Raw genomic sequence first — 27813 nt, 5'->3', positions numbered from 1 at the left:
ATATAGTATATTTGCATGCACAGTGTGGATATCATGTATCTGTACAAGTGACAATGCAGTAAGTCTTTGTGTTTATGAAAATAGAACCTTGCAGCAAGCATGCAAGTTAGAGCCGAATTTGACATGTGCTGTAAGGTCATATTTTTCTTGTGTGTGTTTGTGCTAGGTGATCTCTTTAACAGATGCTGTTGAATCAGATTATGCCCTACTGTATTGCACCAACCCTCATTGTCTTTCTGTCTGTCACTGACCTCCTGTTTTGAGCCTGAGTTTGACGTGATTGATTGCCCACTGGGCACGACATAATTTCAACATCTCGTTTTGATTTACATTTGATTGAGTTGTCAAGTAACATGAATTCAAAGTGAAATCAACAAAAAAGTTTCACAATGTCATTGGATTTAGCTTAAAAGTTAGGTGAAAAAATGACCAAATTTCTTTACATTGGGGACTTTTTGTCAATCCAATCAGTTTCCCACATAGATTCAACCAGTTTGTACAGTCGTGGCCAAAAGTTTTGAGAATGACACAAATATAAATTTTCACAAAGTCTGCTGCCTCAGTTTGTATGATGGCAATTTGCATATACTCCAGAATGTTATGAAGAGTGATCAGATGAATTGCAATTAATTGCAAAGTCCCCCTTTGCCATGCAAATGAACTGAATCCCAAAAAAAGCATTTCCACTGCATTTCAGCCCTGCCACAAAAGGACCAGCTGACATCATGTCAGTGATTCTCTCGTTAACACAGGTGTGAGTGTTGACGAGGACAAGGCTGGAGATCACTCTGTCATGCTGATTGAGTTCGAATAACAGACTGGAAGCTTCAAAAGGAGGGTGGTGCTTGGAATCATTGTTCTTCCTCTGTCAATCATGGTTACCTGCAAGGAAACACGTGCCGTCATCCTTGCTTTGCACAAGGCAAGGGTATTGCTGCCAGTAAGATTGCACCTAAATAAACCATTTATCGGATCATCAAGAACTTCAAGGAGAGCGATTCAATTGTTGTGAAGAAGGCTTCAGAGCGCCCAAGAAAGTCCAGCAAGCGCCAAGACCGTCTCCTAAAGTTGATTCAGCTGTGGGATCGGGGCACCACCAGTACATAGCTTGCTCAGGAATGGCAGCAGGCAGGTGTGAGTGCATCTGCACGCACAGTGAGGTGAATACTTTTGGAGGATGGCCTGGTGTCAAGAAGGGCAGCAAAGAAGCCACATCTTTCCAGGAAAAACATCAAGGACAGACTGATATTCTGCAAAAGGTGCAGGGATTGGACTGCTGAGGACTGGGGTAAAGTCATTTTCTCTGAAGAATCCCCTTTGCGATTATTTGGGGCATCCGGAAAAAAGCTTGTCCGGAGAAGACAAGGTGAGCGCTGCCATCAGTCCTGTGTCATGCCAACAGTAAAGCATCCTGAGACCATTCATGTGTGGGGTTGCTTCTCAGCTAAGGGAGTGGGCTCACTCACAATTTTGCCTAAGAACACAGCCATGAATAAAAAATAGTACCAACACATCCTCCGAGAGTGTCACGTTCTGACCATAGTTCTTTTGTATTTTCTTTGTTTTAGTGTGGTCAGGGCGTGAGTTGGGTGGGTATTATCTATGTTTTCTGTTTCTATGTGGGGTTTCTCGTTTGGCCTGATATGGTTCTCAATCAGAGGCAGGTGTTAGTCATTGTCTCTGATTGGGAACCATATTTAGGTAGCCTGTGTTCTATTGTGTTTTGTGGGTTGTTGTTTTCAGTCTTTGTGTGTCTGCACCAGATAGAACTGTTTCGGTTTTCACTTTTGTTGTTTTGTATTTGAAGTGTTCTGTTTTTTTGATTATTATTAAATTAAGATGAACACTAACCACGCTGCGCTTTGGTCCTCTCCTTCCACCGACGAAAGCCGTTACAGAGAGCAATTTCTCCCAACCATCCAGGAACAGTTTGGTGACGAACAATGCCTTTTCCAGCATGATGGAGCACCTTTCCATAAGGCAAAAGTGATAACTAAGTGGCTTGGGGAACAAAACATCGATATTTTGGGTACATGGCCAGGAAACTCCCCAGACCTTAATACCATTGAGAACTTGTGGTCAATCCTCAAGAGACGGGTGGACAAATAAAACCCCGCAAATTCTGACAAACTCCAAGCATTGATTATGCAAGAATGGGCTGCCATCAGTCAGGATGTGGCCCAGAAGTTAATTGACAGCATGTCAGGGCGGATTGCAGAGGTCTTAAAAAAGAAGGGTCAACACTGCAATTGTCAATAAAAGTCTTTGACACTTATGAAATGCTTGTAATTATACTTCAGTATTCCATAGTAACATCTGACAAAAATATCTAAAGACACTGAAGCAGCAAACTTTGTGGAAATTAATATTTGTGTCATTCTCAAAAAACTTTTGGCCACGACTGTACTGTATATTGAGGCCCATATACAGAGGCCCACACCCGTATGGTGTCCAACCTTACCCGGAGCTGGCAGAAGTGGGTGTCCGAGATCAAAGACAAGCTGGCCAAGGAGCCTATCAGCTGGGCTCCTGACCCCCTAAGAGAGCTTTGGAACGAACCACCAAAGACACCAAGCACCACTAAATTAGGAACCTGGCAGAAGAAGGTTTGTCCCTGTCAGGATCCCACTGCTGGCCACAACATACCTACTGCTCAGAACAACACTTCAGCTACCAAGCAGGAGTCTCGAGGCAATTCTCCTCCTTCCCAATCGGAGGGTAAAATAAAGACCCCTCTAGTGCCTCTATACGGGAGTCCCGGATCAAGACCAAGCAGGTGGTGAAGACTGTGACCAGCGGTGTTCAGGAGAGGAGTGTGGAAACTACATTTCTGACCGAGCTAATTTGTATGTAGGCTCCACCGCCAGAGGAGGAGATAGACAGGACACTGAGCAAGAGGGGGTCGCTCGCACTCCACAGAAAGTGCTCCAAAGTGTCGAGACTGACCCTCAGCTGGAAGCAGGAGAAGGAGAAGGAGCGGAATGTAACGACAATTTGGAGATGGGCACGCCTGTAGCGTGGACACAGAGGAAAGTGGGTACTCTGAGGCACAGAAAAGGACCCTTGAGGCGGAGGGCGGCCAAGATAAACCTGGACAGACAGACAGACAACTCTAAACCTGGACAGATGGACAGCACTGAACCTGGGCAGACAGAGAACAATGAAACTCCTGGACCACGGCACTGACGGGAAGACCCGCGTCACTTTCAGAGAACTGTTTGATAGATACGTACGCGTCTCTGACAAGGTGGTGGGGATTCTTCTGAGAGCCAAGAGGCATGGGAAGGTGGCATTCGACGGGGAGATGCTGTGGCAAGGGCAGGATGATGGTGTTATCATGTGACTTCCTCTCTTGTGGAACCAAGTGTATTCGGAAAAGTATTCAGACCCCTTCCCTTTTTCCACATTTTGTTACATTACAGCCTTATTCTAAAATTGATTCAATATTTTTTTCCTCATCAATCTACACACAATATCCCATAATCACAAAGTGAAAAAAGGTTTTTAGAAATTTTTGCAAATGTATTACAAATAAAAAACAGAAATACCGTATGTACATAAGTATTCAGGCACTTTGCTATGGGTCTCGAAATTGAGCTCAGGTGCATCCTGTATACATTGATCATCCTTGAGATGTTTCTACAACTTGATTAGAGTCCACCTGTGGTCAATTGAATCGATTGGACATCATTTGAAAAGGCACACACCTGTCTTTATAAGGTTCCACAGTTGACWGTGCATGTCAGACCAAAAACCAAGCCTTGAGGTCGAAGGAATTGACCATAGAGCTCCCAGACAGAATTGTGTCAAGGCACATCGGAGCATTTTCAGGAATATCTGTATCAACTGGAAATCTGTCCATTAAGCTTGAATTGGGGTCATGAACCTGACTGAACTCAGATGTGGGCACATTGGCTGCGTTTAGACAGGCAGCCCAAATCKGATATTTTCTACGTCTAATCAGATCTGAATAAGATCTGATGTGAAAAGATCTGATGTGATTGGTCAAAAGACCACTTAGTGGAAAAAATATCTGAATTTGGATGCCTGTGTGAACGCAGCCCTTGTGACCATGTTTGACATCCTAAATTTAAAATACGCTTGATATTGTATTAATCAACAAAAGATTTATCGGCTAAACTTGGTGTCAGTTTAGTCTCTGATACGTATTGTCTACTTTTATTTGAATAACCATACTTTCTATTTGTCAATCTACTAATTTGAATGTCATTGTTATGGAGTTAAATCCTGGGACTTTGTTGATTAGTGAACTATTAGTAACCATAGCCCAAACCTAACAACTGTGTTTGACAAGTAAAGTTCACCTAACATTGCATGATTTCCTCTCAAATGATACAGGACATAATCTATGTGAACTGGTCGTATTGTGTTGGACAACATACTGTACCTAATCGAGACATCAAGCAATTTTCTAAACTTTTGGCGTTCTTGGGAGAAAGAACAATTAATTAAATGATCTAATATCTATTGAGTTGATAAGGAATCATGATCATGTCTTTAACAGGAAATAATGTTATGCTGACTGAACATGTATGTCCTACCTGTAACATTAGTTACACTATGGACTGATCATGTACTGTATGTTTCTCCCTTTCGGTGACATTTGTTTGACCGTTTACCTTTATTTAACTAGGCAAGTCAGTTAAGAATAAATTATTATTTACAATGACAGGATTTCAATGGGACTCCCAATCACAGCCAGGATTTGAACCAGGGAATTTAGTGATGCCCCTTACACTGAGATGCAGTGGCTTAGACCRCTGCGCCACTCGGGAGCCCAAGTGTGTATATTTTCAAGAGGACCACAATGGAAATATTTGTAACTTTTTGATGTCATCCTTCATGATTTGAATTGCATTTACACTATATCCTCGTGTGGTTGTATTGTGTTTAAAAATGTATATTTAATTAAGGAATACAAAATATTGATTTGCCCTTTATGAATGCGGAATACACCTGACTTTGCTAATTCGTAAAACAGGAACAGAATTGTTCTCAGGGTTCCTTGTTCCAGTGTATTCAGTACATTATGTATATTGTGGCAAACAATTCATTCTCTTTTTTCCTGGCAGTCTGACGCCATCCACAGTCTTTGGTTGACTTGTCTTTATTTATCTTCCTTCTTTTTTTTCGCTCTGAAGTTTTAATGTTGAAATGTGATAGACACAGCTTGCACACACACACACGCCCACACAAACAAATGTCCTTTGTACTCTGAGGTATGTTCTGATGATTAAGCCCATCTATGAGGAACTGATTTTTCCTACCTCACCATGCCAGACTGGTAATACCACTAAATGTAAGTCACCCAGTTAAATATAAACGTCAGTGATAAGGAGCATAACACCGCCCACAGCTACAGTGGCCTATGGCTTCCTTGTTCCTCAGGCACATATTTAACTGGAAGCCAAAGCTGATGCTGGTAGGAATAGACATTAAAAGATGTTCTGGAATACACTCACTGGAAATGTATTGGAATGTCAGCGGGTGTAATTATAGGAGCACCTTGGCTTTGACTACRGCATTGGGAGAGACTCCAGAACAGAGCAGTGCTTCTCACATCAGACACTGATGCACTGACACCCGCTGCTGGCTCCTTCACTGACTTCTACCTCTAAACAGGTTTTATATGCACACTTTATCTGTGAGTATAGAGTTGTTTTTATTATTTGAATATTGCTCGTATCATTAAGTGGGAATAGTATTTATTAATATTGAATTTTGTATTGGCCCATCCACTACCGCCCCTCTTCGGAGGACAAAAATAACTGTGTTTTTACAGCTTTTTCTTTTTGGTTACATGTACATTTTACAAACATTTTAAATACATGGCACTTCATTTTTTTTACACGGTAGTTACAAAGCAAGAATATAGTTAATAATAGTAATTAATAACGGGAATAGTAGTAAATAATGTTTTGTACTGTAAGAACAATGTAAGAATGCATTGGTTATAGTTGGAATCCATAGCGGTGAAACTGAATCTGAGACCGTTGTATAGCATCTGACTGTTTTGAATTTAAAATCTGTGTTGAAAACCAATAGCATTAACTTTCAATCAGATAGCAGACCGACTGGATATAAAGATAACAGCACCACTTGCTTCACAGAGATGTGATAAGAGAGGGCTGGTAAGATAATCCAATGAATAGGAGTAGTACTCTGAGGGACAAAATAGTCAGTCCCCATTAAAACGTATTAGTCTTGCAGTGTTGGACAAATAACAATTTAATACATTTTACAATAAGGCTGTAATGTCACAAATGTGGAAAAAGTCAAGGGGTCTGAATACTTTCCGAAGGCACTCTATCTATAATCGCTAACAAAGGACAAACGCAGAAACACAACAATAATGCTTCCTTTCCAACAACTCCCGAAGTCTTTACCCTTTAGTAATGKAAAAATGGTAAAAGGTTGCAAAATKTAGGTAACTTTTTCCTGTAACTTTCCCAAACTTCTCAGGTTTTCTAGAAATCCTGGTTGGAAGATAATCAAAATCAAGGGGGAATAAGCAGGAAATCCAGAATCCTCCAACTAGAATTGTATTATTATTATTTAACTAGGCAAGGTCAGTTAAGAACAAATTCCTATTTACAATGACGGCCTACACCGGCCAAACTCAGACGACGCTGGGCCAATTGTGCACCGCTCTATGGGACTCCCAATCACAGCCGGTTGTGATACAGTGTCACAACTTCCGCCGAAGTCGGTCCCTCTCCTTGTTCGGGCGGCGTTCGGCGGTCGACGTCATCGACCTTCTAGCCATCGCTGATCCTCTTTTCATTTTCCTTTGGTTTGGTTTTGTCTTGTCTTCCATCACACCTGGTTCCAATCCCATCAATTACATGTTGTGTATTTAACCCTCTGTTCCCCCTCATTGTCCTTGTTGGTGATTGTTTGTTTGTAAGCTATGTGCAAGATATGTTCTGGTGTGCGACGGGTTTTGTACCCACGTGTATTATTTTGTATATTTTGGTTTTCTGAGTTTTTGAGCACTTATTAAACTGCTCCGTTTTATACCAAGTTCGATCTCCTGCCCCTGACTTCCCTGCCACCAGCACGCACCCTTACAKAATCACCGACCAGGACAATGAGGGGGAACAGAGGGTTAAATACACAACATGTAATGAATGGGATTGGAACCAGGTGTGATACAAGACAAAACCAAAGGAAAATGAAAAGAGGATCAGCGATGGCTAGCAGGTCGGCGACTTCGACCGCCGCCCGAACAAGGAGAGGGACCAACTTCGGTGGAAGTCGTGACATACAGTCTGGATTCGAACCAAGTTGTCTGTAGTGACGCCTATAGCACAGAGATGTAGAGTCTTACACCACTGCGCCACACCTGTAGGTACAGGGATTAGGAGAAAGTGACTGGTAGCAGGATTAATAATAATAATAATAGTAAACAGTATGGCAGCAGCATGTAAACAGGAGTAATAGTGACCAGTAGGCAGGATAAATTATTATAATAATAATAATAGTAAACAGTATGGCAGCAGCATGTAAACAGGAGTAATAGTGACCAGTAGCAGGATAAATTTAAAAAAAATATATATATAATAGTAACAGTATGGCAGCAGCATGTAAACAGGAGTAATAGTGACCAGTAGCAGGATAAAAAATAATAATAAATATAATAGTAAACAGTATGGCAGCAGCATGTAACAGGACTAATATGACCAGGGGCCTGTTGCACAAAACTAGGATAAAGGATTAAGCCAGGATATCTTGGTGATCCTGGCTCAATTGATCCGTAACCGGTTGCACTAAAGATGGATAGGGGCAGGAGGATATGTTATGGTATAAAATTACCATGGAGATTTATTCTGTGGAGCTAGCCTGCTCCAGACCAGGCTAAATTCCAGGATCTATTTAATCTCATCCCTAATGTCAGTCAGCAGTCACCACAAATGGAAACCAATAGTTATTTCACTGCTCACTATACATTGTTATCACATATAACTAGACCCACTGTTATTATTTAAACGTTTGTGATCATTAATTTCAATGATTTGGATAAAAAATGATTTTTAGATGATGTTGCTATCATTAGATAATTTACAGTTTCCCATAGACTATAAGGCTATATATAAAATGATAGAATATTAGGGCCACAGAGGGGAAAAAAACACAAGTCATAATATTGTAACCAGTTGTTTAAAGGAGGACAGTGTTAAAATGACAGATGTGGGGCATTTCGTGAAATTGTACTTCAGTATGGTTTCATAAACAAAGACATGCTGATGTGCCAGAATATTAAGTATCACATTGTCATAAGTATCCAACTGTAAAAACAATATGTAGCTTTTCTGCAGAAAGAACCAGCCTCATAAATTTATGACTTATCCTTTTTCTTCAGTGTGGCCCTAGTACTCTGTCATATAAACAAATACACATTCCATATGAATATAAAAACACAATGTGTAACATTATGTTCCTTTATTGAATAAGGACAAAACAAGCAGGTAAACCATCAGCTCCTTTCGAAACTGAAGTCACAGTGACTCTACAAGATGGAAAGCACAGAATCCAAGCATATTATACAAAATGATACATACACATTCAAAGGTCTGTATATAACACACCCTGCATGTCTGCACACTAAAATAAATGCAGGACAAATCCATACACATCAACTGAACAGACAAATGAATGGATGCAGTAGCCTCCCTGCAGCCTTGTATTACACACAGTATACCGCACAAACATCATAAGAGGCCAAATTCGTCAAAAAACGAACCCAAAAAAACCAAATTCCTCTGCCACCGCAGGACATATTTAACCAAAATTGAAAGCACACATACTAACTAAAATAATTCAACACATATTGGTCCTCAGCAGCCGACCACTGTCGTCATCAGGGAAGATTGCCGGATTGTCCCAGTCCATGGCTGGTGGCACCTCTGGGGGCCTCTCCTTCCTCAGGCAGGCCACATTGTGGAGGACAGCACAAGCCACAGTAATATCACATGCCCTAACAGGGCTGACCCTTAATTTGTGAAGGCAGTGAAAGCGTGCCTTCAGGAGGCCAAGGTCATTTCAACTCTGGCCCTGGTCCTGGCATGGGCATGGTTGTGGCCTGCTGTGCTTCCTGGGGTCTGTGAAAGGTGTCAGGAGAAAAGGCTGGCAGCCATACCCCCTGTCTCCCAGCAACACACCAGAGAATTCACCTGTCAACACAAAATCTCATCATTACTACCTCATAAACACAGTGATATTCTTGACACAGCCATGATGGTTATAAATAGGGGTTGTGTGGCTTACCTTGTGATAGGCACTGATAGATTTCAGAGGCCCGAAAGATTCTGGAGTCATGGACTGAGCCAGGCTATTTGCCACAACATTGCTGATCACACAGTCAGCATTGCAGACCATCTGAAATCATAAGATGAGGAATATTACACCAATCAATGCACATCACTGGCAATGCAGAGTGTTCGTCAATGGACAATATCAAAAAGTTATGTTCACTGAACATTAATGCTGTGAAAGGATTTCCTATTCACAAAATCGGCCTCATGGGCACCTGAGGGGGCTTTTATCCTTGTGTGTGCAGTCCCACTGCACCAATGACATTGGGGAAACCTGTCACACAAAGTAATGAGTATCCTACTATGTGTTAACAGTTGTCCTGTAATTTGTAGATCCTCTTACCTGCAATCTATAGAACTCCTCTTTGATGTCACAGAGTCTTCTGTGGCCAGGGAAGGAGATGAAGACATCTGCTAATGCTTTGATAGCCAGACACACACTCCTTATTGTGCGGCAAAATTGTGGCCTTGTTCAGCTGTTTGCATCCCCCACTGAGTACAGGAAGGCTCCACTAGCAAAAAAGCGCAAGGCCACACAAACCATTTGCTCCACACTCAGTGCATGGCTCCGTGCAGTGCGGTGCTTAATCCTGGGACCCGATAGTCTGCATAGATACCTGATGCCATCTGCAGAAAACCTGTATCTTTCATATAGATGGTCATCAGGGAAGGCCAGTGGGTCCAACCGGTCCTGAAGACCCTTTCTCGCCTGAAGGCTCTCCTCAGCACAGTGCTTCTTCATCCACCACATCTCGCACGAATGGGCATGCCATTGTCAGAGCAGAAAGGAACACACAATTTTGGGCCTTCATATAGGCTAGTGGCCACACCTGGTGCTGGGGGGGTGGGCAAAAGAGGGCGATGCCTTATATAACGATGACTTGGTTGTACTGATTGCTGGGAAAATAAAAAACCTTAGAAAGATGCCACCGTCCTGTGTGCTCACAATAAGAGCTCATATGTCATGGCTCACTTGACTTTACGAGAATATACCTAATTTTTATTTTGAGCTGTGTTCATCTTCTTGGAGCTGGGGGAGGAAAGAAAAATAATGATTACTACATTTGTGTTACAGTTAGCATACATTGAGGCATATCTCACCTCCTCTTCAAGTTTTTTTATTTAAGGTCCAGTTCCTAATTGCTCCTCTTTTTTATTTCGGACTCCAGTGCAGATTTTCCATCTTTTTCTTCTTGTACTGAATTGTCTATGTCTGCCAGTTCTTATTTGGCGCCGGAGGTGGTTGCCATACAACTTTCTGATAGCTTGTGAGCTCTGTGAACACAATACAATTAGCGCAAGCTGGAATTTGGCAGGATGTGGTGTCCTTTTATTAATACGCACTATGTTGCCAGGCTGGTTTTCCCATGTGTATAGCATCTGGGTCCTGTAAAAGAAATTAGATTTTTATTGATTTTGATGGGACTCCTCACCATTGTAGAGTAAATAGTACTTTCACAGTCTTAACATGATACCTCATGCCTTCTGGAATCCAGAGAGATGGTCTCCTCCTCATCATCGTCTCCATCATGTGCTGTTGCTGCTGCACTGGGGCCTTCACCCTATCACATTTAATCGGATTCATATTGAACTAGTAGGACAGGACATGCCAGGCCTACAGTATGCCTTTGATGGAGTACTCACTGGATCAGCATCGTCTGGTGCTTGTCTGGTGGCCTCTAACAGGAACACAGTGCTGCAGACCACTGCAAGGCAATAGGTAAACCAAAGTCAGACAGTCCAAATTGATTCAATATGAATGTGGTTGTATCCCATGTAGAGATGGAAGGACATACCTTGAATGAAGCGGTGGCATTCTTGGGAGGAACCTATGCTCGTCTCTTTCCCCCCAGGGATCCCCTCTAAGACGGGCCTGCCTTATTTAGCTCCAAGGCCATGTCTCTGCTGGGGTAAGGTCAGCCTTTGGTGACCCACCACCCGTGCCTTGTCTGTGGGTATTCTTTTTCACTGCTAAAACAGTACAGACAATGTGTGAGTAGGCACCTTCTGGGTACAATATATGCTTGTGCTTTTGTTAAATATTAGTCAGGACCATACCATTCTGCAGAATGTTCTTGTATTTGATTTGACCTGCTGCCATGTCCGTTTTGGCCCGTTCATGTTTATCTACACACACACACACACACACACACACCACACACACACACACACCACATTTAATGGAGTCACACTGCAAAAAAATTACTTGGTATTTTTTGTCTTGTTTTCAGTAAAAATATCAAAAAATGTATCATAGCTTTATACAGTGTGATGGAGTTACTTTACACAATTTCACTCATATCTGCAGTGCATTTCAATTAAAAATTTAACCGTTTCATAATTACAGTACAACTGCATTTTTGGAGATGTGAATTAAATATTTTGAATTGTAATTGTGATGTTTCACGGGAGCGGTGAGTGGTGTAATTGTGCACTACTTACGCATTCAGGCGGTCTGCAATACTTGCCACGCTTTTTCTCTTTGCTTTATCACTGTGGCGGTGTTGCCTTTCTTCTTAATTATATATTTACCTCCTCGTATGCCTCCATGAGGATTTGTGCTTCCGACGGGGAAAAGTACGCGGCTCTAGTTGCCATGGTAAATCAGTTAATCTGTGATCTGTGGCGGGTCTATTTGAGTGAGCCGTGAGCGCGCACCTATCCAGGATTGGTTTCACCTGGCCTTAATGAATCCGTGTCTGCTCATCCTGGCTTGGTCTTTGTGCAACCAATTAAGCCTGGACGCACATGTTTTGGCTTCATTGAGCTCAACTGAGTCATTTATCCCGGATGTCTTAATTCTACTTTTGTGCAACAGGCCCCAGTAGCAGGATAAATAATAATAATAATAATAATAGTAAACAGTATAGGCAGCAGCATGTAAACAGGAGTAATAGTGACCAGTAGCAGGATAAATTATAATAATAATAATAATAGTAAACAGTATGGCAGCAGCATGTAAATAGGGTAATATGACCAGTAGCAGGATAAATAGATAGATACTAAATGGGCATGGCCCAATCAATAATCAATGAACAGCAGCGTAGTGGTCGTAATACATTTAAGCAATAATACTTTTAGCAGCAGCGTAGATGTGAGGGGGAGCAGTAGTTAGCCATTTAACAGTCTTATGGCCAGGGGATAGAAGCTGTTTAGAAGTCTATTGGTCTTAGCCTTGATGCACCAGTACTGCCTGCCAGAGAGGATCATGGAGAACAGTCCGTGTCTCAGGTGACTGGAGCCTTTGGCAATTTTTCAGGCCTTTCTCTGACACCGCCTGACATGACGTCCTGGGTGGCTGGGAGCTCACCCCCAGTGATGCTCTGGGCTGTCAGCACCACCATCTGTAGGGCCCTCCGGTCGAGGGCGGTGCAGTTGCCATACTTAGTAATGTGGATAGCGAGGAACTTGAAGCTGTTGACTCCTCTCGACTGTAAAAAAAAATAATAATAACGAAGCTATTCACTGAGTATACTAAACATTATTAACACCTGCTCTTTCCATGACATAGACTGACCAGGTGAAAGCTATGGTCCCTTTTTGATGTCACTTAAATACACTTCAATCAGTGTAGATGAAGGGGAGGAGACAGGTTGAAGAAGGATTTTTAAGGCTTGAGACAATTGAGACATGGATTATGTATGTGTGCCATTCAGAGGGTGAATGACAAGACAAAATATTTAGGTGCCTTTGAACGGGGYATGGTAGTAGGTGCCAGGCGCACTGATTTGCGTCAAGAACTGCAACGCTGCTGGGTTTTTCAYRCTCAACAAWTTCCCGCGTGTATCAAGAATGGTCCACCAACCAAAGGACATCTTCCCAACTGTGGGAAGTATTGCAGTCAACATGGGCCMTCATCCCTTTGGAACGCTTTCGACACCTTGTAGAGTCCATTCCCTGATGAATTGAGGCTGTTCTGAGGGCAAAAGGGAGGCRTGCAACTCAATATTAGGAAGGTGCTCCAGTACGAGTCAATGTGCAGGGGTACGAGGTAGTTGAGGTAATTGAGGTAATATAGTATGTACATGTGGGTAGGGGTAAAAGTGACTAAGCAATCAGGATATACAGTATAATAAACAGAGTAGCAGCAGCGTATGTGAAGTGTGAAAGTGTCTCTGTGTGTGTGTGGCATCAATATGCATGTGTGTGTTTTGTGTGTGTGAGTGTGTGTGTGTGTGTGTGTTGGAGTGTCAGTGTAGTATCTGTGAGTGTGTGGGTAGAGTCTAGTGGGTGTGCATAGAGACAGTGCAAGGGAGTCAGTGTAAAACAATTAAGATAAATCAATAATAAAGGGGGTCAATGTAAATTGTCCAGGTAGCCATTTTATTAACTGTTCAGCAGTCTTATGGCTTGTGGGTAGAAGCTGTTCAGGTGCCTTTTGGTCCCAGACTTGGCSCTCCGGTACCTCTTGCCATGCAGTAGCAGAGAGAACAGTCTATGACTTGGGTGGCTGGAGTCTTTGCCAATTTTTAGGRCCTTCCTCTGACACCACCTGGTATAGAGGTCCTGGATGGSAGGGAGTTCGTTCCCAGTGATGCACTGGGCYGTACGCACTACCTCCTGTAGCACCTTGCGGTCAGATGCAGAGCAGTTGCCATTCCATGCGGTGATGCAGCCAGTCAAGATGCCCTCAATGGTGCAGCTGTAKAACTTTTTKAGGATCTGAGGGTCCATCCCAAATCTTTTCAGCCTCCTGAGGGTGGAAGAGGCGTTGTCGTGCCCTCTTCACGGCTGTGTTGGTGTGTTTGGACCATGATAGGTCCTTAGTGATGTGGACACAGAGGAACTTGAAGCTCTCGACCCGCTCCACTASAGCCCAGTCGWTGTGAATGGGGGGCGTGTTCGACCCTCCGTTTCCTGTGGTACACGATAAGCTTCTTTGTCTTGCCCACGTTGAAGGAGAGGTTGTTGTCCTGGCACCACACTGCCAGGTCATTGACCTCCTCCCTTTAGGCTGTCTCATCATCGCCGGCGATCAGGGCTACCACCGTTGTGTCGTTGGCAAACTTAATGATGGTGTTGGAGTCRTGCGCGGCCACGCAGTAGTGGGTGAACAGGGAGTACAGGAGGGGACTGAGCAAGCACCTCTGAGAGGCCCCTGTGTTGAGGGTCATCGTGGTGGATGTGTTGTTGCCTACCCTCACCACCTGGGGGTGTGCCATCAAGAAGTCCAGGATTCAGTTGCAGAGGGAAGTGTTCAGTCCCAGGGTCCTTACCTCAGTGATGAGCTTGAATGCTGAGCTGTAGTCAATGAACAGCCTTCTCGTGTACTGTAGGGGTCCCTTTTGTCCAGGTGGGAAAAGGCAGTGTGGAGGGCAATAGAGATTGTGTCATCTGTAGATCTGTTGGGGCGGTATGCGAATTGATGTGGGTCCAGGGTTTCTGGGATGATGGTGTTGATGTGAGCCATGACCAGCCTTCCAAAGCATTTCATGGCTACAGATGTGTGTGGGACAAGGTCATTAGTCATTTAGACAGGCTACCTTGGCATTCTTAGGCACAGGGACTATGGTGGTTTGCTTGAAACATGTAGGTATTACAGACTGGGTCAGAGAGTGGTTGAAAATGTCAGTGAAGACACAGCGCATTCTYTGGTAGGCTCACATMACTGGKCAGCTCTCGGCTGGGTTTCCCTTTAATCTGTRATAGTTTGCAAGCCTTCGCACTATGCAGTAGCGCTGTGAGCATCATGCTTGTGAGCCTATGGGAACACACACACACAGACAGAAAATGTGATACTGGAAGAAAGAATATGAAAGACATTTTTTGTTAGGTTTATCCGTTTTTTTTCTCCAATCCCCTGGCACTTACAGTTTCAGAAAAGGAAATTAAGGAAATCTTAAATATTACAAATCTCAACACGAAATATGCCTTATAATAACTTGCTAATTGGTGTTCCAAATTAAACACTTCTTAAAGTCTGGAAATTGCCTACACTCCCCAGAATTCTTTGAGAGGCAGTTGCTGTGCACCCCAGTTTTCCAGCAGCAAGTGATAACAACCAAAACGACGATGTACAATCAAAGCATATTGAGTTCTACATTCTACTACTGGATGAATGATTCCCGAATGTATAGAGTAGCACAATGGCTGTCGAAGGTAAGATAACTCAATGTTGTTTATTAAAATTGGTTGTTTGTTTTGTTTCAGCAGTGAGACTAGGCATGATATCACTGTCTATGGATGAATCAACCTGATATAGGCAGTAAGGGGATTCAATTATCTGGCCCGGGTTACCTCGTTGGGAGGATTTTGTACTGGGTGAAAAGTGAAGTATTTGAAGCATGCCCGGGTTGAACCGGGCAAAGKCCCATCACCTCATTGGGCGACAGCTGGAAGGGAGGAGCGCCYTTCTCAAATGGAACAGTAATCTGCGCCGCTCTGTCATTTTGTCAGCAAGGCAGCATGGTGCATCTTCCAGAAACATACATCTCTTTTCCATCAAATAAAAGTTCACATTTTCTAACTAGTTTTCATCGGGAAGGCAGATAAAGCATTTTTATCAAAAGCAATCACTTTGCATGGGGGAAACACAGAAACCTACAAATAAATACATGTGCTTAAATACGTCACTTTTGTTTTAAGCCGACTTCGCTCGAATGCGATCAACTTTCAGCCTGTGGCAAAACACACCTACACGCGCGCCTGTGCGAGATTAATCGAGCCTCAGTGATTTAATTAGTTTTGGAACTGGGCTGACTCCTGTGCGTGAGCCAGGTGCCCATTCAAAGCCAAGGCGAAGTTAACTAAAAAAAAACGTGAATTCCTTTTTTTGCTGAAAACCGGAAAAGTTTTACTCTGCCCAATATCTGTCCACAAAAATAAGCCCATGAAGTGAGTAATTTTTGTATGGAGGTCAATGAGTGTCAAATTTGGTCAACAAAAAAGTGTAATACTCATTGCTACATGAGGTATATTTGATTCAATATCAGTAATGGTTAGGTTGTTACAAATGCACTGCTATAAGTGGACACACATTTCGGCAATTTACCCTGACTTTATATTGGAGTTGTTCCTGTGGTCAAAGAGCTAGATAGAGGACTCATCACCATTTTAAAGTAGTCAACTGGGTGGGGATTCCTATGAGTTGGGAGTAATCAGCCAATGAAGAAGAAAATGTACTTCTTTAAAATGGAGATGGGCAGCGCTGGAGATCAGTAGCGCTGCCCATGCAGTCACAGACGTTATAATAGCGCTGATACAAAGATTAGTCCTCTATCTATCTCTATGGCATGTTGTTCACATCCCTCTCATTAGCTAGAATGGTCCACCCCTCCTGCCTTCCATCTTTGAGGACATGTATTTCCATTGTTAGAGCGGTCACTCGAATATCTTGTCAATATAATAGACAATCCTTGGTCACCTGCGCTCAAATGTGAAAGCCTGTGATTGGACGATGTTGCAGTTGCCGCGCTCTATATAATTTTTGGCCTGGTCATCGGTCATCTATTCCTACAGTGCAATTGCTATGGATACCACAATGGTGTTTGCAAAGAGGGAAAGGAGTCCATTCACATGATATACCGATCAGTATTAATACGCAGGCGTCAGTCGGTATTTGAAACCCTGTGTAGCGTTGCTTCGAAAGAGCTGTGATGAAAATACTAGAGAATAGATCTTTCTCTTCAATAATGATTTACATTCTATGCCGGTGTGGGTAAATGTAGAGCAACCGTTTGCATAATTAGTCTACATTTGTGACGCGCGCTGTTACSGTGCGGTGCTTGCGGTCTGCACCTGTTCACTAACATGCCCGTGGTGAGTGCTCCATCTGCGTAGGAAACATCACTTTTTGACATTTTAAAGCCTTTTATTTGCATTAAATAGATAGCGCGTTATTTCTGCCGAGTATCTACAGTAAGGTCTGGTTTAGGAATTATGCCATGTAGACAAGCRAACGGCTTTGTTCAGACCAGTGATAATAGCCTTTAGTTTCGTAAGGCGACGTTGTGGACATTCTGTGAAGAAGGCAAGACGCTATAGATCGCCATAGTGTGCAGTTCCGCGATGCTCGGCCAGTCACCTCACCTTATTGGAGGCATCTTGTGGATCCAGAATCCAATGAGAGGTATGTTTGGTGGGTTCATAACCTATGGGAGTATACTTATAATGAAACCCTCCTCTGTGTCAGGTGTGACGAGAATTATTGTGGACGGGTTGCCTATCTCATGATCTTTAAGTGTTGCCATGCACTGATGCTATCACTTTCAAACCCGAAACGGTCTCTCTGGTTTCACTTCTCCAGTAAAAATGTAACGTGTTTTGGTGTAATCAACACCTACCATCACTAATTTGAAATGCAACATTTGTTCAAACTGAACCGTGTGATCATCATGTGTAATGTTAAGTGTGTATCATTCATGTGTTGTCCTGGGTCACCCCTGCATCTCCTGGGATTGTGTTATTATTATGTAGTACTGGTGAGGAAAAGTCTAAACTCCTATGTAGCCCATATGACCAGACTGCAGACTCAGGTCTATKCAACATGTCCTTGCTCTAAATATTGTTATACCATTTAACATTTTCTCAACGACCAACTTCACTGTGGTGACACTTAGCTATATTTGCAGATAAGGTATGCCTTTATCTGCACAAATGATTCTGACGCTGCAATATTCTCTTGCCTTGCAGAGATTGTGTGTAGATATGTGAGCTGCAAATCAGAGGAATTTCTAATCTCACCCAAGGTCAGGTCTTATTCTGCTAAAGCTCCCCAAACATCCTTGTAATGCGCTGGAGATTGTATTTGGATATTTCTTAGGCAGAATATGCAGCTTTTCCACACTTTTAATAAGGATGCCCCCATATCTAGACATTTAATTCTTACTAATACCATATAGGGCCTACGTACAGAGAGACAAAATGTACCTTGGTCCTACTCTCTAGCCTGCAAAAATGTCCTGTAACGAATATACATGCGTGTAGGCTGTTCTGTGATTGAGTCCTTTCAATGCTGAGTTTWAACAACCTGGATTCAGGGGTAGACAACATAGTAAACATAAATCCGGGACACTCCATTTAGTATGGTATGTATTCATTTGTTTATGTCCATTATGGTTGGGCGGTATCATGATTTTCATACGTCGCGCCGTCCTAGTCTTATATCGGAATATGAGGCGACATATTGACAGGTTGTGTTTTATATTAAAAGTCAAGTGATTTTTGTTTTGTTACTTCAATAGAGTGATCGGGGACGTGCATCTATAGTTTTCCTTCACAGAAAATATACTGAACAAAAATACGAACGCAACATGTAAAGTGTTGGTTTCATGAGCTGAAATTTGCATAYGCACAAAAAGCTTATTTCTCTAAAATGTTGTGCACAAATTTGTTTACAACCCTGTTATTATTTCTCCTTTGCCGAGATTATCCATCCACCTGACAGGTGTGTCATATTAAGCAGCATGGTCATTACGCAGGTGTACCTTGTGCTGGGGACAATAAAAGGCCACTTTAAAATGTGCAGTTTTGTCACACGACACAACGCCACAGTTGTCTCAWGTTTTGCGGGAGCCTGCMGTTGACATGCTGACTGCAGGAATCTTTACTAGAGCTGTTGCCAGAGAATTGAATGTTAATTTATCTACCATAAGCTGCCTCCAAAGTTGTTTTAGAGAATTTGGCAGTGTATTTCTGTCTGTAATAAAGCCCTTTGTGGGGGAAAAACTCATTCTGATTGGCTGGGCCTGGCTCCCCAGTGGGTGGGACTACCCCATGGCTGCCCCCCTGCCCAGTCATGTGAAATACATAGGTTATTGCCWAATCATTTTATATTTAATTGACTGATTTCCTTATGAACTGTAACTGAGTAAAAYCTTAGAAATTGTTGCGTGTTGCGATTTTTATATTTTTTCATTATGTCAAAATCGTGAGACAGCCTATGGGCAGACACCGTGCCTCCCTCAATCTTCACACACACACACACACACCCTTGATTAAAGACCAGTGCTGTTACAAATGTGCTGTTCTACTTGATGGTGMCTCTATGTGACGAAGCCTAACTTAATACTGCCGTGAAAACATGTAGAGGACATAGTTCTCATAAAGTTGTCTGTGATGTCACAACTGGTGTCGCTTCATGACAAGTGATACGAACAGTCAYGACAATGTCCCGCTGCATGATCTRCTGTATGACAGTGRAWGCTTATCTTGCACATACTGACATAAGTTGTTATGACTGCTTATGTCATCTGTTGCATAATACTTGGGACACTGTAAGCGGCTTTGTGGCTGAGGGTTCCAGTGAACTGTTACAGAACATTGCTTAACACCATGYCCAAACCGGACGTCCGCCACCGTGCGCAAATTTATTTTGTCCCCCCACACCAAACGCGATTACGACACGCATGTTGAAATATCAAAACAAACTCTGAACCAATTATATTAGTTTGAGGACCGGTCGAAAAGCGTTAAACATTTATAGCCTTTTAGCTAGCTAGCTTGCCGTTGCTTAAAACCCTTGATTTAAAAACAGTGTTTACCCCTTTGGCCGAYTCTGTCCATTCCCTTCAGTCTGGCCTCTCTCTGCTCAGCCGCTCTAATGCATCCTACCCCGACCCTCCTCACGGTGCGGTCCATTCAGAAGCCTAAATCGAATCCCTCAGTTCCGCCGGCCTAGAGASCTGGCGTCAGCGAGGCCTCTCAGCCCAGGGGAAGATGCTGGCTACACTTCCCGAGGAACCTGACAGGCTCTTTGTTGCACCTCAACACTAGCCGCTTTCACTTTGTTTACTCAGGGCTTTGTGGAAGCACCCACAGTATAGGGAGAAAACACTTTTAACAGCACCTACGTGGTATCATACTTAACCTCAAAGCTGTGGTTGTCAGTGATACACACGGATATGAATGTCTTCTAGCTATTTCTTCTGTGTTCTAGTCATTCCGTAGCCTTACGTAGTACATTACAACCTCAGTAGTATCTTTGGCCATATTCTAGTCAATAAAAGCAAATAGGATGGAAAATTATATTGTGCCAGATTCATTATGCTTTCAAAATACCCACAAATTGTCTTCATATTCACAGAGCAGCCTATATTTTGTCAGTCACTGATTAGAGAACCTCCTATTCCTCCCACTGAGTTTGTAACTGCCAATTTACTGAAGTGGATTAGATGTAAATTGGAAGGCGTCCTTTTTTCTTTTTTTTTAACACAGACACACACTCAATTTATATACTGAGGCAGAGTCACACAGAGAAACAGGGAAGAGGTAACACAGTCTAATTTTAGACCTGATGAATATGCAATTGACGCAAGGCACTGAGAGCACGTACCTGCTGATGTCTCCCATGTGTACTGTAACATCAGGTCCTGTAGTTTTACTGTCTGTCAAAAGAATCAATTCACTCAGTCAACGGCATGAATTACCTTTTTAAAGGGGCTTTCACACCAAATTGGTTTGGTGCAGTTTTTCCGAACTCTACATTTTAACCCCTTAGTTTGGTTTGTTTGCACTCGGGAGCGCTGTAAAAGGGTGGTCTCGGTCCGGTTCATTTCGTATCGTGGTGCGGGTCGCTGCAGGTGAAAAATAGAGTCCGGACCAAACACAGGAAAAGAAACAGAGTTGCGCAATATTATTGGTTGTTTGACTGCGAGCATTTGATGGAACAAACGCAGTATCATATCTTGATATCGCTGAAACATTGTGAATAGCAGCGCATCCGATGCAGATTAGGGGAGACGGGGGGCCTATACTGGGATATAGACTACTGAATATGGCCTATTCACACAGCAGTTAGAGCGGCTATTGTGCTGTTTCCTCATGCATGTTGTTGAAAGGTAATACGAGGATTGGGACAAAAGTGATGCTTCATGATAATCATAAATGGATTGCATGGACACATGGTTTTGTTCAGGAGTGTTTGTATGTTTGACATTTTGGCAATGTGAAACCACCCGGACCAAATGAAAGAGAATGAATAAATACAATGTAACAAATAGTTGAACTCTGATTCGAACTAGAGCTCAAACGTGTGTGAAAACGCCCTAAGAAAGTACTAGGGAGAGAAACAACTTAAAGTAGGACTGTCTTGGACATGCCAATTACCTTTTTAGAAACTCCTCTCTTAGTTATAAATATGATTCCCGTCTCCTTTTGAATAGAGGTTGCGTCCATAATGGCACCCTATTCCCTTTACAGTGCACTAGTTTCGATCAGCGCCCTGGTCAAAGGTAGTACACTATACTGGGAACAGGGTGCCATTTGGGACACAGTATTGAGCGTCTTGGTGCACCCTGCTGTGTACTCTGCTCGACAACTACTGTGATTATTATTATTTGACCATGCTGGCCATTTATGAACATTTGAACATCTTGGGCATGTTCTGTTATCTCCACCCGACACAGCCAGAAGAGGACTGGCCACCCCTCACAGCCTGGTTCCTATCTAGGTGTCTTCCTAGGTTTTGGCCTTTCTAGGGAGTTTTTCCTAGCCACCGTGCTTCTACACCTGCATTGCTTGCTGTTTGGGGTTTTAGGCTGGGTTTCTGTACAGCACTTTGAGATATCAGCTGATGTAAGAAGGGCTTTATAAATACATTTCATTTCATTTGACTTTGTAACAGCTCTGGACGACCATGAAGTCTGCCGAGTCCCATTCTGCTGCGTGGTTTGAGGTGGCTGAAGTGAGACCATTTCAGAGTCCTTGATATAAATGTGGACACAGATGAGGGACTCGATTTCAGAGGAAGTCCGTAGAGGCTTATTTACTGAATTTTTGCGCACAATATATATTTCTGGTGTGCCATGACATCTTTCGCACAGGGTGAGCGAGATGTCTTGAGGTACTGTAAGAGAGATGTCTTGGTAAGGAATGACATTCTATGCATGATGGAACACCTGAGTTAGAATACACTCTGCTTACTGGGTTATAGAGATGGATAGATATCTACATCCCATTGGGGTTGTTCAGACGTCACAATCCTATTACAACCAGGTGAAGATGTTTTCTTTGAAGACGTCAGGGAAGATACCAACCATACTCTGGTTGGTATCTGGGCACATAACCAGCAGTCTTTGTACGTCTTTTTAGCGACCAGATAATCTGACCATGAGGTCCGACGTCATAAGGATGCCGTTGTAACCTGTTTTGGTTTCTGGGAAATGTKGCTTCTTGAGATTCACCTAACACAGTCATTCAGGAGGGCGCTTGCCTTGCCTACTGTACTCAACATGTAGAAGGACGATCGTTTTACGGGGTTGTGGAAAATACCCATGAGGCTCCTCATACCTATGGGTTGGACCAAGCTTTAMAATCTGCGGCCGCTGAAGTCGAAAAAGTACAGAAACCCCTAAAGCTTATTTTCCAGTCATGATTATTCTAGGCACTTCGTTTTTTTTGTTTTGTTCTCTGCCGTTGCTAAATTGGGAGTGTTGTGCCTTCTGCTGAAATATTAAACACTGTCCTTATGCYCCAAATCGAGCATATAGTCTATTTTTGTATTTGACGCTGTGTTTGATGCCCAGCGCAAATACTGTAGCTTACTGCCTCAGCTACACACTCAACGGTGTGAGTTAAATTGTGCACGTTTTGTATTCAGAGAATGCATCCGTTTCTGGTTCACATCGGACAGCCTATCAGAGGCCAGCCTGGGGGGCCATGGTGGAGCCGAGCAAAGTTTGAACACTTAACTTTTGATAGGAAGTCAGGGTGAATTAGGGGGAGAATTGTGATATGTCGCAAACGTCAGTCAGTCCGAAAGTTCCCATGCACAGCCGGGAAATGAACTCATCAAGCCCCGCCATGCCCAAACACTTCCTGTAGGCCTAGATCAGGTCCTTGGCGGTACTCTCAGGCGCATGGTTAGTGGCATCAAAGGTTGTTTGTGCGTACTCTAATACTGTACATTCTAATGTTGGAGCCGACTCGTGCATCCCGAGGTTGTAGATGGCCCATGTAGACAGAGTTGACCTGTGAATCTTAAATGTGCTAATAACCCATGCAGCAACAGTATTGACTCATACCGGAACTTTGCAGCAACTGAATTGACCTGTCAATCCTGTAGTGATAAAGCTGACCCGTGCATGCCAAGGCCCTGTTAGCTGCGATCGCTAAATGCATCTCAATTCAAGTAGCACAGATGACCTATACATTTTGAGGCCCTGTACAAACAGCCTATGGCAAAGAACTATGCCAGAGCATCCTGGCGTAACCGAAGTAGAGTAGCTGGTGAGGGTAAATATGAGGGTAAATCCATTTGAATTCAATCCCATTTTGACAGCAGCCCTTGTGATTTGAACGGAACCTTCCATCCATTTTTGCCCGTTGTAGAATTGCTCAGAAAGTACCTTTAAAAATTGTTTTTATTTATTTATTTATATATAAAAAATTGGACCTGAATGCTAAAATCAAGGTGCTCAAATTTGACCTATTTTGCAGACTCTACCATCTGTGTCTTCATCACTGGAAAAGATGAACAGTTGAGATCGATATAATTTAAAATCTTACAAACTGGTTTGTCAAACTATTTGATACATTTTTTTTAGCATTATTTTACCTTAAACGTCCATTACCTAAAAATGCGTAAACTCTTGTTTTTTTTGTTCTTCCTACATATTCGCATATGGTGTAGTTTAGCTCCTATTTTACATCATCTGAGGTTTTGTGTTGTGCCTGCCATCGTTTGAGACACAACATGCTCTTGAATACAGGGTCGGTGTCATGTTTTGGCTTATGAATGTACTACATCACAACTTTCAAATGGTACCACAAAGATGGTTGGAGGTCCACACATCAGAGAATGTTGACTTGAATGGGAATATGTTTTAAAGTATACTGGCAATATTCCATAGGAAATCTATTGCCATCATAGAAATATAGATAATAGAGCATTTTAAGTTCGAAGGTGGGCGGACAGGCGGCCATCTTTGTGGTAGTAAGTAGAAGTTCAAATGTCAATGCTGTAACCGCTAAATTGCAGTGGTCAGAAGGGATGGGTCCGTTCTATGATTGAAATGACACCCACAAATTGTCAAACCGTTTGAAACCCCTGTTTGTAAGATTTTAAATTATATCGAACTCAACTGTTTATCTTTTTCAGTGATGAAGACCTGGATATCATGGTATGGTGGGGTGTGGGAAATTTGAGCTCCTTTTTATATCCCGAATGTTTTGGCTTTCATGTCCAAAAGGTCACTTTCTGTCCAATCCTTCCATGGGCAAGCATGCATGGAACGTTTTGTGTAAATCAAAAGGGATGCTGTCAGAAAGTGACTGAATTCAAATGGACTTAACCATGCATAGTTGTGTATAGCAGTATCTACTGTTTGCCACAGGCTTTGTGTACGGGCCCTTTATGTGTTAGGAATATATGTGACCAAATATGTGACCCATGTAGTAACAATATTGACTCATCTGTTTAGTGGGGTTATGTTGTTCGTAACTCCGATCAACTGAGATCCCCCACTCATCTCAATGCTCTTGTGACTAAGTTGACCCCTGCATGTCAATGCCCCATTGGCTGAGATTACCTATGCATCTCAAAGCTGAGCCAGCCATGACATTATAGATAGATGACAAANAGCAACTTCTCCCAACCATCCAGGAACAGTTTGGTGACGAACAATGCCTTTTCCAGCATGATGGAGCACCTTGCCATAAGGCAAACTTGATAACTAAGTGGCTCGGGGAACAAAACATCGATATTTTGGGTCCATGGCCAGTAAACTCCCCAGACCTTAATCCCATTGAGAACTTGTGGACAAACAAAAACCCACAAATTCTGACAAACTCCAAGCATTGATTATGCAAGAATAGGCTGCCATCAGTCAGGATGTGGCCCAGAAGTTAATTGACGTCATGCCAGGGCGGATTGCAGAGGTCTTGAAAAAGAAGGGTCAACACTGCAAATATTAAGTCTTTGCATCAACTTAATGTAATTGTCAATAAAAGCCTTTGACACGTATGAAATGCTTGTAATTATGCTTCAGTATTCCATAGTAACATCTGACAAAAATATATAAAGACACTGAAGCAGCAAACTTTGACACAAATATTACATTTTTCACATTATCAAAATTGTGGCCATGACTGTACAGTCATGTGAAATCCATAGATTGGGGCCTAATGAATTTATTTCAATTGACTGATTTCCTTATGGACTGTAACTCAGTAAAGTCTTTTTGAAATTGTTGCATTTTTATATATTTTTTCATTATAGTAACTGAGACTACCTACTCGTCTCTGCTGTTGTGACGAAGTTGACCCATGCATGTTAATGCCCCATTGGCTGAGATGACCTATGCATCTAGCTAGCCATGACATAGTATTGATAGACACAGTCCCACTGAAACCCCCCGTCCACTCATTGGCTTAGTCAATGGGTCACATGAGGTGAAGATCCCCATATGGGACAATGAGCTCCTCTTTCCCTCTTCAAAGAAGTTCCAATTAGTACTTTAAGCAAGCGTGTAACAAGGATCTGACTGTGCCGTCCCCCTGCTGATAGAAAATGTGCTCTTGGAAGTCCTTAGGGTAGTCAGTTGGAGACACACACACACACACTTACCCTTTTGGAGAGATTTAGCAGGCTTCTCTGACTGTGCTTGCAGAGACTTTTGCTTACAGTAGAAAGGGAGAATCAGTGTTGCCCAGTGCCATTTTTGTCGTTAAAATTTGGCCAGTGGGCCTAAGACTGTATTAGTATTTGGATGGGCTATGAAGAGAGATGACCGAGTGAACCGCAGATGGAAGAAGTTAGACTGCATGGAAGAGTTAAGAAAAAAAACATTATTCAGACTTCCTCAGTCCATAAATCACAAAAGTTGTTTGCGTTCAGAGCATCTGTAGAGAAGTAAAGATGATTTTTCTGCAGCTTCTGAAAAGGCTTATTTGTAGTTAGTGCTCGACGCTACTGTTAGTATTTAAAAGAGCAGCTGCAGGGCTGGCAGCAGAGCCTATGAATTGTCATTTTACTGGAGCCCAGTCAATCCCCGACTCCTCTTCAAGCCCCCCCTCAGGGTCTCCCCTGGTACGAATGGGGAGAGAGAGAGTGCTCACCCCTGTTTCCCCTCTACGCCCTCTAGCGGATCACTAATTAGCTTCACCTTTGGAAAATGTTCCGGGGAGTTGGCTGCTGAGGCCCCATCTGTGCTGTACAGGGCTACAGTCAGTTGGCCTCTTTCTCCAGGCCTGGTTTCTGGGCCATGCAGTGTGTGCACAAACAATTCACTCTGCTCTACTTTGACAGCGAAGCCAGAGAGCGCCCGGGGACCAGCTCACACCGAGCAAACCTCACTTCTGATTATACTTCTGGCTTCTCTTTAGATCTGCGGGTTCAAATATGACTCTGGATACCTGCAGGGAACATCAACTCTGTATTTATAGTACGGATTGACTTTAAATAGCCTACTTGTGTTTCCACAACCTTAACCACCTTGTTTCACCCTTCTATATTGTCTTCAATCCAAACGTTGATGTTGTTGATGCTGATATGGGGGGCTTTATGCAGCCTGAGGGAAAGTCTGTGATGCTCGTCATTGTATAGCTTTAAGTACAATTTGAGATCGAAGTTGTATATGACTTAAAATCAGGGTCTATGCTCATCTCATACTTCTCCTTAGCTCGCTTCTAGTACTATACACGATTCAATCACATCTGCCACGCTGATCCGCAACACCAGGGCCCCTCAGGGGTACGTGCTCAGTCCCCTCCTTTACTCCCTGTTCACCCATGACTGCATGGCCAAGCACGACTCAACACCACCATTAAGTTTGCTGACGACACAACAGTGGTAGGCATGATCACCGACAACGATGAGACAGCCTATGGGGAGGTCAGAGACCTGGCCGTGTGGTGCCATGATAACAACCTCTCCCTCAACGTGAGCAAGACAAAGGAGATGATCGTGGACTACAGGAAAAGGAGGGCCGAGCACGCCCCCATTCTCATCGATGGGGCTGTAGTGGAGCAGGTTGAGAGCTTCAAGTCACTTGGTGTCCACATCACCAACAAACTGACAAGATCCAAACACACCAAGACAGTCGTGAAGAGGGCACGACAATGCCTATTCCCCCTCAGGAGACTGAAAAGATTTGGCATGGGTCATCAGATCCTCAAAGTTCTACAGCTGCACCATCGAGAGCAACCGCCTGATATGGCAACTGCTCGGCCTCCGACCGCAAGGCACTACAGAGGGTAGTGTGTACGGCGGAGTACATGACTGGGGCCAAGCTTCCTACCATACAGGACCTCTGTACCAGGCGGTGTCAGAGGAAGGCCCAAAAATGATCAGACTCCAGCCACCCTGGACTCCCCGCACATTGACTCTGTACCAGTACCCCTTGTATATAGCCTCTGTTAGGTTCTAAGTATCAGAGTAAGAACTCGACGAACACTATGATAGCTTAAACCAAGTTTATTCATCCCAAAGGATCGAACAGCTGAACAGACGATGTAATGGTTCTACCAGTGGTGGTGTGTGTGTGTATATATATATATATATATATATATATATATATATATATACCCCAATTTGGGGTGG

General features: G+C 43.0%; 2 protein-coding genes across 4 annotated transcripts in view; both read left to right on the top strand.

Annotated features, from left to right (window-relative positions):
* The first annotated feature begins 2444 nt into the window (after positions 1–2444).
* abrab (actin binding Rho activating protein b) lies at positions 2445–3343 on the top strand. Its single transcript, XM_070436373.1, is given in 5 exon segments — positions 2445–2744; positions 2747–2970; positions 2972–3103; positions 3105–3176; positions 3178–3343. Coding segments are annotated over 5 exon segments (894 nt in total).
* Positions 3344–5424: 2081 nt separating this feature from the next.
* The window catches only part of samd12 (sterile alpha motif domain containing 12), a 127503-nt gene continuing 105114 nt past the window's right edge, over positions 5425–27813 (top strand). For 2 of the 3 annotated variants that reach the window (XM_023976471.2, XM_023976470.2), the window contains exon 1: positions 16642–17403. In XM_023976471.2, coding sequence (XP_023832239.1) covers positions 17343–17403 — 61 coding nt within the window. In that variant the 5' untranslated portion in view covers positions 16642–17342. Of the gene's footprint in view, positions 5666–16641; positions 17404–27813 lie in introns of those variants that run through there. The other variant, XM_023976472.2, reaches the window with a different exon arrangement.

The sequence above is a fragment of the Salvelinus sp. IW2-2015 genome, linkage group LG31 (genome assembly GCF_002910315.2).
Source record: "Salvelinus sp. IW2-2015 linkage group LG31, ASM291031v2, whole genome shotgun sequence".
In the NCBI taxonomy this organism is placed as follows: domain Eukaryota; kingdom Metazoa; phylum Chordata; class Actinopteri; order Salmoniformes; family Salmonidae; genus Salvelinus; species Salvelinus sp. IW2-2015.
The sequence above is the reverse complement of the archived record's forward strand: the minus strand, read 5'-3'. Positions and strand labels throughout refer to the sequence as shown.